Source organism: Kwoniella mangroviensis, chromosome 2 (genome assembly GCF_000507465.2).
Source record: "Kwoniella mangroviensis CBS 8507 chromosome 2, whole genome shotgun sequence".
NCBI classification, from domain to species: domain Eukaryota; kingdom Fungi; phylum Basidiomycota; class Tremellomycetes; order Tremellales; family Cryptococcaceae; genus Kwoniella; species Kwoniella mangrovensis.
Window position 1 is genome coordinate 209,917 of NC_088828.1, and position 15,543 is coordinate 225,459.

The 15,543-nt window shown below is 44.1% G+C and overlaps 9 protein-coding genes across 9 annotated transcripts; 8 read left to right on the plus strand and 1 right to left on the minus strand.

Moving 5' to 3' along the window:
* Positions 1 to 547: 547 nt before the first annotated feature.
* On the plus strand, positions 548 to 1,379 carry I203_106943 (uncharacterized protein; the record flags this gene model as incomplete). Its single annotated transcript, XM_065518101.1, has 2 exons — positions 548 to 576; positions 932 to 1,379. 2 exons carry the CDS (start codon positions 548 to 550, stop codon positions 1,377 to 1,379), a joined length of 477 nt encoding a protein of 158 aa, XP_065372831.1.
* A 1,025-nt stretch (positions 1,380 to 2,404) lies between these two features.
* I203_106944 (uncharacterized protein) lies at positions 2,405 to 3,292 on the plus strand (the record flags this gene model as incomplete). The annotated part of the gene is made up of 1 exon (XM_019151374.1): positions 2,405 to 3,292. The coding sequence occupies one exon, from the start codon at positions 2,405 to 2,407 to the stop codon at positions 3,290 to 3,292; it is 888 nt and encodes a 295-aa protein (XP_018999366.1).
* Positions 3,293 to 4,529: 1,237 nt separating this feature from the next.
* I203_106945 (uncharacterized protein) lies at positions 4,530 to 5,582 on the plus strand (the record flags this gene model as incomplete). Its single annotated transcript, XM_019151373.1, has 1 exon — positions 4,530 to 5,582. One exon carries the CDS (start codon positions 4,530 to 4,532, stop codon positions 5,580 to 5,582), a length of 1,053 nt encoding a protein of 350 aa, XP_018999365.1.
* Positions 5,583 to 5,849: 267 nt separating this feature from the next.
* I203_106946 (uncharacterized protein) lies at positions 5,850 to 7,058 on the plus strand (the record flags this gene model as incomplete). Its single annotated transcript, XM_019151372.1, has 1 exon — positions 5,850 to 7,058. One exon carries the CDS (start codon positions 5,850 to 5,852, stop codon positions 7,056 to 7,058), a length of 1,209 nt encoding a protein of 402 aa, XP_018999364.1.
* Positions 7,059 to 7,913: 855 nt separating this feature from the next.
* I203_106947 (uncharacterized protein) lies at positions 7,914 to 9,015 on the plus strand (the record flags this gene model as incomplete). The annotated part of the gene is made up of 2 exons (XM_019151371.2): positions 7,914 to 8,093; positions 8,173 to 9,015. The coding sequence occupies 2 exons, from the start codon at positions 7,914 to 7,916 to the stop codon at positions 9,013 to 9,015; spliced, it is 1,023 nt and encodes a 340-aa protein (XP_018999363.2).
* A 507-nt stretch (positions 9,016 to 9,522) lies between these two features.
* Positions 9,523 to 11,247, plus strand: I203_106948 (uncharacterized protein; the record flags this gene model as incomplete). Its single annotated transcript, XM_019151370.1, has 2 exons — positions 9,523 to 9,578; positions 9,663 to 11,247. 2 exons carry the CDS (start codon positions 9,523 to 9,525, stop codon positions 11,245 to 11,247), a joined length of 1,641 nt encoding a protein of 546 aa, XP_018999362.1.
* A 447-nt stretch (positions 11,248 to 11,694) lies between these two features.
* I203_106949 (uncharacterized protein) lies at positions 11,695 to 12,453 on the plus strand (the record flags this gene model as incomplete). The annotated part of the gene is made up of 1 exon (XM_019151369.1): positions 11,695 to 12,453. The coding sequence occupies one exon, from the start codon at positions 11,695 to 11,697 to the stop codon at positions 12,451 to 12,453; it is 759 nt and encodes a 252-aa protein (XP_018999361.1).
* A 329-nt stretch (positions 12,454 to 12,782) lies between these two features.
* Positions 12,783 to 13,913, minus strand: I203_106950 (uncharacterized protein; the record flags this gene model as incomplete). Its single annotated transcript, XM_019151368.1, has 1 exon — positions 12,783 to 13,913. The coding sequence occupies one exon, from the start codon at positions 13,911 to 13,913 to the stop codon at positions 12,783 to 12,785; it is 1,131 nt and encodes a 376-aa protein (XP_018999360.1).
* Positions 13,914 to 14,564: 651 nt separating this feature from the next.
* On the plus strand, positions 14,565 to 15,223 carry I203_106951 (uncharacterized protein; the record flags this gene model as incomplete). The annotated part of the gene is made up of 2 exons (XM_019151367.1): positions 14,565 to 15,104; positions 15,182 to 15,223. The coding sequence occupies 2 exons, from the start codon at positions 14,565 to 14,567 to the stop codon at positions 15,221 to 15,223; spliced, it is 582 nt and encodes a 193-aa protein (XP_018999359.1).
* Between the last annotated feature and the right edge of the window lie 320 nt (positions 15,224 to 15,543).

Sequence of the window (15,543 nt, forward strand, 5' to 3'; positions counted from 1 at the left end):
CATCTTCACATCTTCTGTCTTTTCGCTGAATGCCTAATCACAACCTCTACTATCAAGGTTCGATATTTCTTCGAGTAGCACAAGAATCATACCTTTCCCCCACTCTGCCCTAGATCCCTCTCAAACTGTGATGCACGTCTCGGAGGTATTGTGGTATAGGTCGAATGCATGAATCTTCCATCCACAAGTGAACATTGTTGTGAAAGCGTGCTGAACATGAGGTTTTCGGTATGTTATCATCCTTATCACTTCACTGATGGAGAGAGTCTACAGTCCTTTCGCATGAGGAGCTGATGATACCAATCCATCAATCAACTAGTCAAATCCCCTACTTTCAATGATCGACAGAAAAAGACTTAAACACGAGGTAACGAGGATCGATACTTTGATCACCTCGACAAAGATAGGTGCGAGTATCCCAACCTACATATATATACACGCCTCTAACCGTTATTTCTCCCTCTCTTCTCTACTCATCTATCCAATTTCCATTCCTTCCCCCTTTTCTACATACACACCTGCCAAATATATTTCCCATTCACTCACCATGACCAAGGACTTCGGCAATCTTCTCAAGTGGGTGACGTCTGTTGAACCATCCCAATCTCTTCATCGTTCTGCTTTTTACTCAAACTCTCACGACGACTCAAAATCCGATCTCGTCGAGAAAGATGTATCCCTTTTCAACCCATCATTCGACCCCTCGCCACTCCGCCTATAAATCTCGACGACCTCGATCAATACCCGCAGCTCCTTGAATTGCCCAAACAAACGCGCGCAAGAACCATCCACCTCCAAAATCACACCAATGAGCTGAAAATCAACCAAACTACCGCAGCCAACACGTTTGCCAATATGCATCAGCCTTTCTCGGCTTCCTACAAATTGGATGTAATGTTATTTAACAAAGTCGAAAAATTTTTCATCGAAGATATGAAGGTGCTCGAGCTCTTGCTAAGGCTTTAGAAGATCATCAGCTGTCCAATCACCTATCCGGAGTTATCAAGCCTACGATCGATATCTTCAAGAATGTAAAGACCATCTCTCTCGGATCCAAGCTCCTCGAACGGCTTGTCACTTCCTGTTCCACAGGGAATACCAACGTCAGAGAGATCATGGAGACTATCGGACATGCCGTCCAACCTACTCATGTCTGCTTAGCCAAACCTCTCATGGATCCTACAACTCAAGATGGTTTATGGGATATCTACCTGTTCGAGAAACTCTCTCCTCTCATGAGCAGCGGACGCTTGATATCGTTTACTGCTCATGGATTCTGGTGTTACAACGATGGTTGTTTCCCTTCTTCTCTCGACCATTTCGACATCGTCTTCTCCGATTGTCCTTTATCGACCCACAGCGGCAACTGTGATTGCTAGGACAAGCTCAGAGACGCCCTCGACTCTATTGTAAATATGGATCATGGTGAAGTAGATAGTGTGTTACAAGAAGGGAAAGGGGTAAACCTTATCAACCTCCCTCACATATCCCCCGATATGCTCACTCTCCAAGCTTTGCTTGAAATGAAGATCGAATCTGAAGGTAGTTCCCCGGTTCATTTCGAGGATGATAAGATGATATATAACGACAATGGTAAGATGATCAACCTCACTAAGGGATTCGAAGCAAGCTGGGAGTGGTTCGAGAATAAGTTCAAGGTTGTCAACAAAGGCGATGCGATACCTTGCGTTTGCTGTGGTATGGTTTGATCAAAGTGTAGATGACTGATACTGTACTGGTAAGTTTGCGTGGATAATTCTAAAAGCTGATCCGACCATTTGTCTTAGTGCATTCAGTACTCTAAATCAGTTTCAGATCGTTCCTCCCCACAGATCGATATTATTGATTCCTCCACTCTTGGTCTTAGAGACACCTGTTCCAGGTGGTGTTTGTATATAGTATACCACTTATATATGGGGCGAAATATTTCGTGATCCTATGAATACTATCTATGCAAGATGCTTTTATACAGTATGGTGCATCCGCTTCAGCACATGTCCAAAGACCATTGTCAGAGACTATGGCTGATTTACTGTGACGTCGGTTCGCTTTGATCATGCACACGAAATTTAATCTGAAAATCCGTCTAGTTCATTGATCCATCAGTCCATCAATCCATCAATCCATCAATCCATCAATCCATCAATCAATCAACCAATCAATCAATCAAGGAATTAATCATTTAACAAGCAACTCGGCACTTTCGTTTGATCGGTCAAGAACGACTTTTACACGAGGCAAGATAAGAAAAAGAAAAAGGCTTTGATCGTTCCGACAGATCGATAACACTCACACTCACTTCGTCTGATATCTTCTCTCCTCATGTCGATTGATCTCTTCCTCTTCTTTCCATTTTTCATCTCCAGCTTACGTCTTTATCATTTAAACTCCTTGATCAAACATCATGACCGACAACACCCCCGATTTCAACGAAAAGGTCGTCACTCCTCGAATGGCAACGGCATATCTCGACCAACCTTCGCACATCTTCAAGTTGCCCAAAGAAGTTCCAGCTGTCAAGATGGCTCAGCTTCAATCCCGTGCCAAGCAGCTCACGATCAACCGAACCACCGCCCCCAACATGTTCTCCAACATCGATTCAAGACCTGATTCCCTCCGGGACTGGGACCCACAAATGCTCAAAGAGGTTGAGAACCTCTTCATCGATGATGTGGAAGGTGCCGAAACCCTCGCAACTTCTTTAGATCGATACTACCTACGCACACACCTCAAAGATGGCCCAGAGGTATGCGATCATTCCCCAACCCAAATCCTCAAGAATGTCCAGACCATCTCCTTCGGATCACCATTAATTGATTCACTTATCGTCTTGGAGTCCGACAATGTCGAGCTTCTCAAGATACATAAGATCCTGGAGACTCTGGGATGTATGCTTAGACCAGCGCATATCTGCTTATCAAAGCCTTCGATCGACCCCGAGAAGCTTGAGGATGATTTTTCTCTCTGGGATATCGAACTTACCGATAGGATGTCGGCCATCCTGAGTACTCCGTCTATCAAATCCTATACCGCTCATGATTTCCTCTTATATGACCGCTTTTACTGCCAGAATCTCCCTACCTCACTCCAAACTATCAACACCATATTCTCCGACTGTCCCTTGACAAAATGTGATAATGAATATTGCTATTGCTACGCAAATCTTAGAGACGCACTCGACTATATCATGGTGATGGATCAAGGCGAGGTCGATGAACCTTTAAGGGAGAAGCGACTCAATTTAATCAATCTTCCCCACGTATCATCCCGCATGCTCAATTGTTGGACATGAATCTCGGGTCGGACGGTATCTCGAAGGCTGGCGGTGTAAGAAGAAGTGAAAATTGGTTTAGAGATCTGTTCAAGGTTTTCAGGAAAGAAGATGCGGAACCTTGCGTCTGCTGTGGCAGGTTCTGAACTGGACGTTTCTATTCTAGTGTAAGTCTGAAAGGACCTCTTCAAGATGCTCAGAATCGCTTTAAATAACGGCAAACTCGTTGATTCTGCAGATTGGCGATACTCATATCCCAAGTAAATATCCACAACTACACGTTGTCATCAAATCTCTTCATGATCCTCTTTGATTGTTTACAGAGCTGCCTATCGTAGACAGTATAATTGTATATAGCATATGTGATACATTCCGACCAGATGCATTTTGATTATATGAAGACCGACTATGACCAATTGGTCTTTGATACAGCTCGTTCAAAACTCCAGCTCATCGAGCCTCAATGCTTCCGGTGTCATCGGGTGAATCAGACTGCAAAACTCGAATAAATCGGAAAATTCATCACGGATGTCATAGAGCTTATGGGTGGTTGAGAAATAAATTCGAGCTCGTCAAGTATAAGGAGATGATCCATTCTTGTGTGTGCTGTGGTTGCAGGTAAGTTTGAGTGGAGGATTATAGCGTTTTTGGGGAGAAGTTGTGAGTGGACGTTCTGTCTGGTGTTCATGCTCTTATGAATTTGATACGGTTGATATTCCTTCGAATACAGATTAAATATACAATCAGCTGTACTGTATTATCGCATTGAATGTTAGGTCAAGAGGTACCAAACATTAACGATATGGATATGGGGTTCATGGATACGCGAATGATCTTTGTGTGCTCGCATGGAACACAATGTCACTCTATCACACTGTCAAATATCACCATTCATCGGAAGATACGGACATACTCGGATCTTGCGACCTCTTTACTCGTGCACTGGAAAATACTGGAGTATAGACCAACAGTTCAACGCGTTTGAGACACTGCTATAGAACACGGCACTTGAAGGGAGATATCGGATCGGCCGAAACAACCACAAAGTTTTTATCAGATAAGATGCGTTCAGGGAATCAATCAATCGCGAATGGATTGTGAAGGGGTAAGGGGTGTATGAAATGAAGTGGGAAGGCTTAAAAGCAGATACCCATACGCCAAGTACGTGTATATATATGGTCTCGGACTTGTTTCGTCAAAATAGTCTGTATACTCTGCCCTTTCAATCGCCTATTGTCAATCATTGCTATCAAGCAAGATGACCACTCTCACCGATCTCGGCTCATCACCTTCCACTTCACCTCTGGATCTCAATCGTTTCCCATCCGATATCATCTATCATCTGTTCCTCACATTCGACGAGCTCCCACAATCCACTCTGTATAGTCTCATAAGATGCTCTTGGGACATGTACCATCGTTTCGCACCAGTGCTCTACCGCTCCATCGACCTTAAGAAGAATAATGCCGAAAGTGTTTTCAGTGGTTTAGACAAGGCTGGTGGTCAATGCGATGGACTCCAAAATAGGAGAAAGATAGATATGCTAGGTCATACTGAACAACTCATAATCAATGATCTACCATCTGCCGAGTATCTCTCTCAAGCACTTACATCATATCATCGCACTTACCCTACTTCCCCTAATCCTTATTTCCCATCCTTCAACTCAACAATCTTCCAATCACTGCACACTCTAGTCCTATCTTCCAAAGCTATCATGGGTCTAGCCGATCTATACAATTCCTGTTCATGGGGTTCTTCACCATTCAATATTCCCTCTCAACCTATTCTTCGTTCTCTGAAATATCACCTAAAACCCAAAGAAGTTATCCTGGATTATCCGCAGGGTATGATAGGACTACACATGCACTCGTGTATCGAAGAAGTCATCGCATACATTTCTCAAGCATGGGATCTGGATACTCTCACATGGACGAACCTAAATAGATCAATAGTCGGTCCCATACCTAAATCTAGGAGATTGGTCTATCAATTCAAAGAATGTGCACATACTACGAAATGCTCTCCCACGCTTAAAGGTTGTCCGGATCATTATGATCATGTTTCCCTTAGCTGTAGTACGTTCATCGATCATATACATACCCTACCCTTCTCTTCACCGGATGAAGCTCAAGAGGGGGTGACATTGGAATTAAGGGGGCTTGGATGTATGTTTTCGTTAGAGTGGGAGAGGGTGGTCGAAGAAGTGTGGAGTAGGATGGGTAGGGTGGAGGAAGGCGATTGGGGGAAGATGGATAGATGGTACAGGGCGAAAGTTAGTCTGACCGCTCAGAGTATTGGGGTTGACTGAAAAGGATATCCATTTGGCTCTGATATTGTGAAGGTGAGAGTTCCATATTTGCATTTGTACCATGCCTTTGGATGTACTTGAATCTAGCCGGCAATCGAAAGGATGCATCGCTTCGGATCCGAGATATCGTGGTTGACGTCAACTATAGTCACCTCTGACACTTACTAGACAATGAAGTGGGCGTATAAATACTGTTTACTGTAGGACCATTGAATAAATGTTACTTTTCTATTCAATATACTAAATTCACACATCACCACCATCACGATGCCACCGAAGAAGCAAAGCAAAAAATCCTCAGCTAAGCCCAAGGGTCGATCCAAATCCAAGGCAAAGGCAAGACCGAAGTCAGCCCCACAAAGTCTTCCATTCTCAGCCCTTCCAATCGACATCACCTTTCCCATATTCTCCTACATCGATGATCGACACACTCGACAAGACTTCTACAACTACATTCAGGTTTCTAGACAATTCTACACTCGATTCGTCCCTTCCCTGTATCAACGATTAGAACTGGAACACCGCAATGTCAACAGGATCTTTAGAGGGATAAATTTGGACACTGGAGCTGTAAAACAATCGACTAGACACAAGAGTAACTCAGATTCTGCATTCGACTCTGAAGTGTCTGAAGGTAGTGAAGAAGAGAACAACGGTCGACCGGAAGATGAAGAAGGTGGTAGTACCTCTAAGTTGATTGGCAAAGAAGGAGAATGGAATTCCGGATTAAGCCCTCAAGATGAACACGATCGAAAGGTTTCCCATCTCCAACATGTCAAATCCCTCATCATCACCGATTGGACCGCAGCCAGTACTGTCGCTGCTGTTCTCAAGGACTCGGAAGGGAACCTTAACCATGATCCACCCTTCTCTCAACTCGATTCTTTGGCATTGGGTCATAGCTTCCTGCGTTCCAACGAATTTTATCCCGATTGTGCCTGCGACACTGAGCCGGTACCCACCAGAGTGACCAAGCAGCTCGCTACCCTTCGTCCCAAACATGTCTGTGCAGATTGGTCAGCTTCAGTAAAGTATCATCTCGAGGAAGATGGGTTCGACACTTATGTGAAACATGTCATCGGCCAATACAACCTCGAATCGTTCACCTGGCACAATATATCTTCAGGAACCTTGTTTCCTTGGTGTCCAGCTGGAGTCTTGACTTTCCGAGCGTTTGCTAAGGACTGCGGCGGATGGAATGCAGAGGAACAAGAATACGACGAATGCGAATGTCGATGGACACTGCGACAAGCATCACAGTACTGCTTGGAGAAGAAGAAATCAAACATCCACATGGAGATTATCAACCTCGACTGTTTAGGCGAAATCGTTCCCGCATATATCGATCACAGCGGAAAGGTTCCAAGAATCGAACATGCACAGAAGGGCGAAGTTGTTGTGGACCCCTCGAGATCATATATCAAGGTGACAATGAAAGCCCAAGCGGAACCTTGCGTCTGTTGTGGTATGAAATGATGAGGTGAGTCGATCAGTCTCTTGGTAAGAGAGGCGAGGCTGACAACAAGTTTTTGGATCAGTACTTCTACATTCTCCCACCATTCAACTCTGATGAACATGGCTTAGCAATGAGGGGGAAGCGAACGAAGTGTATTTTTTCTGTAGTATATCTCATTCCATGTTCATGTCATGTATGTATAGACCATTTATGTCATATGTCGAATGGGAAGGCGAGGCGGTGTACAGCACGAGGCATTATTCGATCTTGATCCTTAAAGAGAGACATGCGGAGAATCTCTCGTCAGCTCACCTTGAAATTGGTTGATTGAAGTTGACGTGGATCTGAGTCATGTTCAATCATCTGAGGGGGGGTGGTCTGTGCGCTGAACATACGGTCAGTTGAGTCAAGCATCACCATGTATATATGTATATATGTATGCTATACACCTCGCTCACTGACCTTTTTCTCTTCCACGCTCACCATCAATCGTCGTATGACATCTCCCGACATTCTTCACCTCTTGCGCCCGTCGAGATCACCGACATCGCACCAATTCATCAAAAATCTCAAAGACGAAATCAAACAAGAAAGGAAACAAGAGCAAGAACAAGAACAAGATCAAAACCAAAAAGAACATCAATAAGGAGGTTCAAGATAGCAAGATCGACACACCATTCGGCTCAGACACAGATATCAACCACGTCAATGGCCTCCTCAACTTGCTCTCCTTCGGATTTTTACCCAGAACCTCGCGTTCCCCATCCTATCATCTTGATCAACTTCCTCCTGATCTCTCAGTCTACCTCCTAGATACCATCGGAAGTTCCTCAGACAGGTCTACTTTAGCATCTTTAGTCCGAGTCAGTCACGCAATGTACGACCATTTCTCTCCCTACCTCTATTCTCGAGTCGAGATCAACAGATTCAACATGCTGAAGATCATGTACGGATTAAACTATGATCTCGAGAAGCACAAGCAGGAAGGTAGACGTGTGCGATCGATGTTGGCTTTAGCTGTTTCCAAGAGAAACATGGATATACTTCTGGATAAGGTGAGCTGACACATACGATCGTTAGGCTCTACGATACAGTATCCGAGAAGCTTATCAAAATGTTTTCCTTCACTCGTAGGTTCTGGGACCACCCCTTGAGGCCCACAATCGAAAGGTCAAACTTCTCAATATGGTGAAAACTCTCGTGATCACCGACTGCTACGCTGCGAAAGCCATCGCTCGTTCTCTTCATCCCGAGTATTCAGACTACCTCGATAAGGACAGTGAGCGAGATATCGAAGATGAGATGTACCGAATGCATCTCGATCTGGAATCACACCCAGATATCGAAGAGCCCTTTCCAGTTCCTAAACCCCGACCACTCGTCTTCCAAAATGTCGAAAACATTTCACTTGGATATCAAGTTCTCGCTGCCAACTTGTTCTACTCGAACTTCAAACACGACGGTGAACCTATCATCCATCCTATCGTCAAGGCTCTAGCCAAAGGTCTTGATTGCAAGAATGTCTGCCACGATTATGAAGCTTCGATGAAATACCATAAAGAAGGTTATGATGAGAACTTCGAGCTCACCCTTGAACCTTTCTTGGATAATTGGGATTTCACCACTTCCAATTGGCATAACATGAATCAAATCATCATGCCTTGCACTCATTCCACCCCAAAGATGAGACTCTTCTTCGATCCGGATTCGGTTCAAGCGAGTAAAGTGAAGATGGGATTGAAATCGATCAAAAGCAGAGAAAGCGATCGACAATTCCTAATCAAATTTTTAGCTTACTTCATTGATTCGCATTACTGGTGTTGTGCTCATCCAAGAAAGGAAGAGGAGACTGTCATTGAGATTGTTTATCCCACCAAGAACCACCCTTTGGTCATACCTCAGGAAGATGAGGTCGCCCAAGCTTCGTTGAGGTTCTACGACAAGAGATTTGCCAGTGAGACCAGCGGTGAAGATTAATATGACGACTGCTCAGAAGAGGTGGAAACAAAGGAAAGATTCGGGTTGGTATGAGAAATATGTGAAGATCGTTGATTGGGATGATGCAGAACATTTGTTGTGGGGATAAGAGAGCACCGGGTAGAACAGTCTGTGAGTGCTTTTGGCGAGACGGAAACCCCTACTGGTGTATATGTGCTGACCACAGGATAGATATTGAGTCTAATGCTCGATTCGCTCTCATGGATTAGTCCGTTGAATTCCACGAGACAGGATATAAATCCGTTAAAGGTAACAGTTCTATAAGGTAGTGTAGCTGTCCATCGCATTGAATAGTTTGATATGTGATTTTGTAATTATGTCTATGTCATTCTCATGTCACCTGTATCATGTCCAGGACAGATTCATCATGACTGCTCTCATGCGACGAAGCTGACGGACGTAACGAACGTGATATTGGCGAGCTCGTTCTTATCCCAAAATGCCAAGACTACCGCCGAGAACGAGGATGTATTGACCGACCTCCACATGACCCGACCACCTCGGATATTCCAGGTTGTTTGGTTCGTCCCACATCCTACTTTGTGAGCATATAATGATACGGACTGACCTTCTTTATCTCAAGGCGTCCGCATTCTCAATATATCCCATACTGAGCTCCATGGTAGAGAAGCTAACATGCCCTCGCTACTACCCAAAGTCGAAGTCGACAGGAAGATCCTCTCAGCGTTGAGAAATACCAATGACGAAAACCCCTCTCCTCCATCATTCGGATTCAACCTTCCATCCGACATCTCAAACTACCTTCTCACCGTCTTACAAGAATCTTGTGATCGATCGACACTTTTTCATCTCTCATTGGTCAATAAGCAGTTCTATCAAATATTCTCTCCCTTGGTATATGAGAGAATCGAGATCAGCGAATGGAATATGCGCAAAGTATTCGCGGGGATGATTTTAGATGCAGTAGAAAGTGAAGAATACCTTGAACGACCGGCTATGCGATTGATCCGAGAACCGAAACCTACTGTAAGCGATGAAGAGATAACAGAGAGTTTGGGTTGTCTGGCAATGTGTTTTGGGCCGAGGAAACCTAAACCTGAGACGAGACTAGCATCAGGCGCAGAAGGGCAAAAGAAGAAGATGAGCTCTGCTGAACTGGCTAGAGAAGTGGACAAGATACAGGATGAAAGGCGAGAAAGGGACTATGAGAGATATGATGGGACTTCATTTGGTAGGGATCTGATATCGATATGGAATAGGAAGAAAAAGTTGTTGAATTCAGTTAAACACCTGAGGATAAGGGATATAGTCGCTGCGAGGGAGATAGCAGCTTATCTTGGACCGACAATCAAAGAGCAACGATCACAATCAGAATTACATTCGTCTACGTCTTTGCAGATGGGAGGATATGAGAAACCCGAAATATTCCAAAGTGTCAGATACCTGTCTTTCGGATTCGAACTTCTATCCTCGGATAAACAATCAGATGTGAGAGAACCCATACATTATGGTGAGCTTGCTGGACTACACAAACCTCCAAGTTCACTCAGAACAATGGATCGTTTGATGACAAAATTACGTACAACTGAAGTATGTGGGAGATGGAATGTGAAACAAAAAATGGATAGGGATAAGATGGTTTTTACGAGGGATTTGGAATGTATGTGTGGGGTTTGGAAAGTAGAAAGATTTACATGGCATGTCTACCAGAGAGATGAACTTCAAGGCGGTCATAGAAAAATCAAATCAAGTGACAATACCGATGGGAGGAAGATATACCAATCCCACGTCATTGATTCAGTGGAGGGTATACCGAATCTTCAGATCGTCTATACAGATATATGTAATTGTCAAGTTGGTTGTTCACGATCACATTTAGGAGTGGGAGGAAACGAAGATGAGTGTTGGAGAGAGCTTGGATATGCTGCTTTAAAAATCGACCATCTAGGATATGGAACGACGGAAGATGATCATCGGGCGATTGAGCTGGTAGGATTACCATGCTTGACTTCAGTCACACCTGATGATATGACTCAGGCGGCTTTAGAGATAATGGATAAGATGGGATTTGACGGCACGGAGATCAGTCTGGCCGAGAGAAGATGGCAGGATAGATATAAATGGACCAGAGATCACCTGCTGGTCATACCGGATCTAGAGGAAGGGCGGTGTAGATGCTGTGAACGAATACAGGAAGATAAGTTTGGGATTGCGTTTTCGATGTTTGGAAGAAAGATGAGGGCCCTGTAGTAAGATAGATGGCAAATTTCCTTGATAAATGTATCGGCTAGCTATCATGCTGGGATATACGTATCTGATTGATACGATGAAATCTTCTTCACAATATCTCATGTATGTAACTAATGTACATCAGCAAAACATGGTCCTTCCTGCAGTGTATGTAACGAAGAGAACGCTCATCCCGACGATCCCGAAGATCCGATCGAGTGATCGACCTGATCTTACCTCCACTTACGCTCTTCGACTGCATCGAGATCAAGCGAGTGATATAGAAGTATCTTGTCTTTGTCCTTATCTTCATCTTACGCTTATCAAAGGACAGAATAAACATCTGATTTGTAGCCATTGTCATACATGTCCTTCATCAGACAACCAATATATCTCAAAACCCTCAAATCGTATTCACTTGTATCATCCGCTTTCGTCGGTTTCTCGTCTCTTACCTACTATCGCAACATGTCAACATCCACATCGATACCCGCATCCACATCTACCGCTAGGCGTCAAATCCCGTACCAGCCGCGCTCATCCCCATCTACCACTCCCTTTCCCTATAATGCCAAAGACCTTGAACCGATGGACGATTCACCCGATGAGATATTCTATTCGGAACCTCGCTTCGTCACTCATATAGATGATGGGGCAATAACCGCATTGCGATCCTATTTCGCAGAGGTGTTACCTACAACCGAAGGATCGAGGATACTAGATATGTGTACAAGTTGGATAAGTCATTATCCACCACAGGTAGAGAAGGCTGTCGAAGATGGATGTATAGAGGTAGTAGGAGTAGGAATGAACAATGAGGAGATGAAATACAATAAAGTGTTAAAAGGGAAATACGTAGTCAAAGACCTTAATCGAGATCCAATGGTATCCGGCTGGCCAGGTGATGAAGATGGAGAAAGAGAGATCTTGGATAGTACGACGTGTACTGTATCTATCGATTATATAACGAAACCATTAGAAGTTCTTACGAGTCTCAGAGAAAGGACGAAAAAGGGTGGAAGTGTACATCTGATCATCAGTAATAGGTGTTTTCCCAGCAAGGTTGTTGGAAGATGGATGGGAATATACGAGGATGATAGATTGAATATGGTTGGAGATTATCTCGCTTGGAGTGGGTGGAAAGGGATTGAGATTTTGGTGTTGAAAGAGGGTTCGAGGTTTACGAGAGGTGATCCGTTATGGGTGGTGAGAGGGTACAAGGAGTGATCAAGTGTATACTGAATTAGTCAAAGGAATAATGACCAGATCATATAGTGTGTTGTCCAACATCACGTTTGATCGCTCTTGTAAGCGTGATTTTACCTGAATAATACATTTCTTACCATATATCTACAGATCATACTGTTAAAATATGTAAAATCAACGATTTTTGACTCTCAGAACCATTTCAATATTTTCTCTTCACAAATTCTTCCATCACGAGAGGTATTTTTACTGCGCAACACCTCTCTGGAATTTGAAAACATTTGTATCAGTTCAGTTCCAAGTTCACCGACTTCGTGACACAGATGTGAAGTCATAACTCACGTTCTATCTTAGAGCTTGCCACAACATACACAAGGCTGCGCGTCCTCTTTTGACGTAATGGTCAAATTAGTCTTCATCCATCCTAGTGCTTTATCCCAATGACCGATTGTTGATTCATCATACACTTCGATTCCTGGCCCGATCAATACTTTAACGATGTTCTCAAGCTTGAGATAGGCTGCAGAGGAACATGGTAGGTTAACCAACTCCAGATGATAAGGTTGAAGAGTCTTTGCGATATCAGGAGGCGGGAATGCCGAGCAAAGCGTTCCGATAGTCCAGTAGAAGTTTGGCAGGCATATACAATCTATCATATGATGAAGCTTGGCGCTGTTTTCCTTCTTTCTCAATCTTGCTGGACAGTCTTCGAATATGATCTTAGTGTACTTCCGCCAATGCAACATAGCTGGGGAGCCTCGTCGACCTACTCCATGAATCGTGGTGCTTTCAATAGTCCAACCGTCCTTCGTACCTGCATGCAGCTTGTTGAAGAATCTCGATACAGCCCACACATAGTCGACATCGTCGTTGCCACCTTTGGGCAGATGGACGCAGATGTGTCGAGGGCGGAGAAATGAGGTGAAAGATAGCAATTGATCTTGCAGCTCGAGGGCGGCCACGCTACTTGATTCCATATCGAGGTTTAGTATTAGTCTGAAGCCAAAGGACAATGTCTCCACTCTGTCGAAGGACGAGGCGGCCTGATCGATAGGAAGTAAGTCAGCTGGTCGATTACCAGTCAGACCCGAGAGTCCAGCAATTGATAGGGCGCTATCGAGATCTTCCAATATAAGATGTTTGGTTGAGCGAAGCATTTCGATTGGAGAAGGTATCGTTGAGAGTGGCTTTTCATTATCTATAACCTTGAGTTTGTCATCTTCTTCAAAGCATGGTTGAGCGCGTCTGACGCTGGAAAGGACGTGATGGACATGTTGCTGTCTGACAGTAAAAGTTTCGTAGAGGAAGGGATAAAATCTTCGGTATGTGTCCTTTGAGCAGTACATGAGTCGGAGTAGATCTGGTCTGTCGGACACTGAGAGACAGTCGATGATCATTTTGAGGGCTGGTGCAGGGAATCGTTGAAGGGCGAGAGGGGATAGCTGTTGATTGCCGTCCGACAGGGAGTCGATGGTTGGCATGATGGGAGGTATAGCAGGGCCAGGCAAGGGATGAATCGCGATGTACAGAACGATCACAGATGAATTTGTGTTTGAAGCTGAGGTTGAAATGCAAAAGAACGAAGTGAAAAGGTGAATAAATACAAAAGACACACTACCGTGTTGATGCAGAGTGGTCAAAGCGTATGTGTTGAGCTGTGCATTGATCGCATGTTGAGTCACACGTGGTACTAACATTTGGCCCATAAGTATAGGTAGAAGATGCTTTACTTTCCGGGATTGGGAATTGGTATGAACTTTTCAATGCAGAATTCGAAATATGCTGAGCTGAGAAAGCATGTTCAAGTCCACTGTAGCGATTCTAGTTGAATGAGATGTGCGGAGGAAGTCATGGCGAAGGAAAAAGGACCCGTAATCCAATACAAGTGTAAGGGTGAGAGCAAATCGTGCCACATGCGATGTGTACAGTATAGAATAATGATCTGTGCTCAAACTGGTCAACGATGCAACAGACCCGTCGATCTCAGATATATTGATTGAATTGTTCTTTTCCGTACTCTTTCCTCTTTATAGTCTTCAGCGTTCTTCGGATATTTCACTTGATCTCTCTTTCATATTTTGCATTGGAGTAAAATTTCTACTTTTTGGCTCATCGTAATGACTACCACAATCATGGCAGCTTTCACCACCGACAAAATGCGCAAAGACGACTCTCACATTCTTTCTTCTCCAAATTTACCACCACTATCACTCAATCGTTTCCCTCCAGAAATCCAAAATATGATCCTCACCAACATCGCAGCTTTGCCCAAACACCACTTGGTCGATATGATGATCACCTGCCTGCAGATGTATCATCGTTTCGGTGCGATACTCTATCATTCCCTCGATGTAGACGAAAACAATGTCGAACTGGTCGTCAAAGGTCTAATTGTCGGTGAAAAATCAGGAAACCAACCTTTGGAAATGAGGGACAAGCACGTGAACTCGGTAGATTTCGCCATCGCTTCCAAGGATCAGATTACAGCTCACCGACGTAAACTCAAGACTCTCAACTTCGTACAACAGATCCATGTCGAAGACATCACAGCGGCAGCGCAACTCACTAAGGTGAAAAATTGGCGCTCGCTAGAATGGGATAAGAAAACCGACACACTGGTCAACATCCAAAGAATTTCGCTCGGCGCAGCCTTGGTCGACATGACACGCATCGTCAGTCGCCCACGGCCACCACTTGTATCCTTGCAAGGCTTTATTCAGCTCATGCTTCAGCTTACCGAGGGATCCAGGTACATATGCTGTTCATTGACGCCACAAAACCGTCGCAGTAGCGAAAGAAATCCGTTCAATCAGTCAATGTTACCTTTGATTTTCGAATAATACATTTGTCAAGATGCATGTATTCACCAAGGGTATTATGACCAAGCGATGTTCAAATCAAAAGTCTCCTTGACAGTGTATCTGGCCGGTTGTCATTGCTCGACCTGCACATCATCGATTGGTACAAACACTAGAGAAAAGGGTCCCTGCCCATTGAGAATATCGGATCTTCTTGATACAATGGCGAAACGGACAAATTATGGTGATCGTCACCCTCTGAAGCTTTTCAATCTTCCCAATTGTATTCTACAAACATCATGGGAGGTAGTCG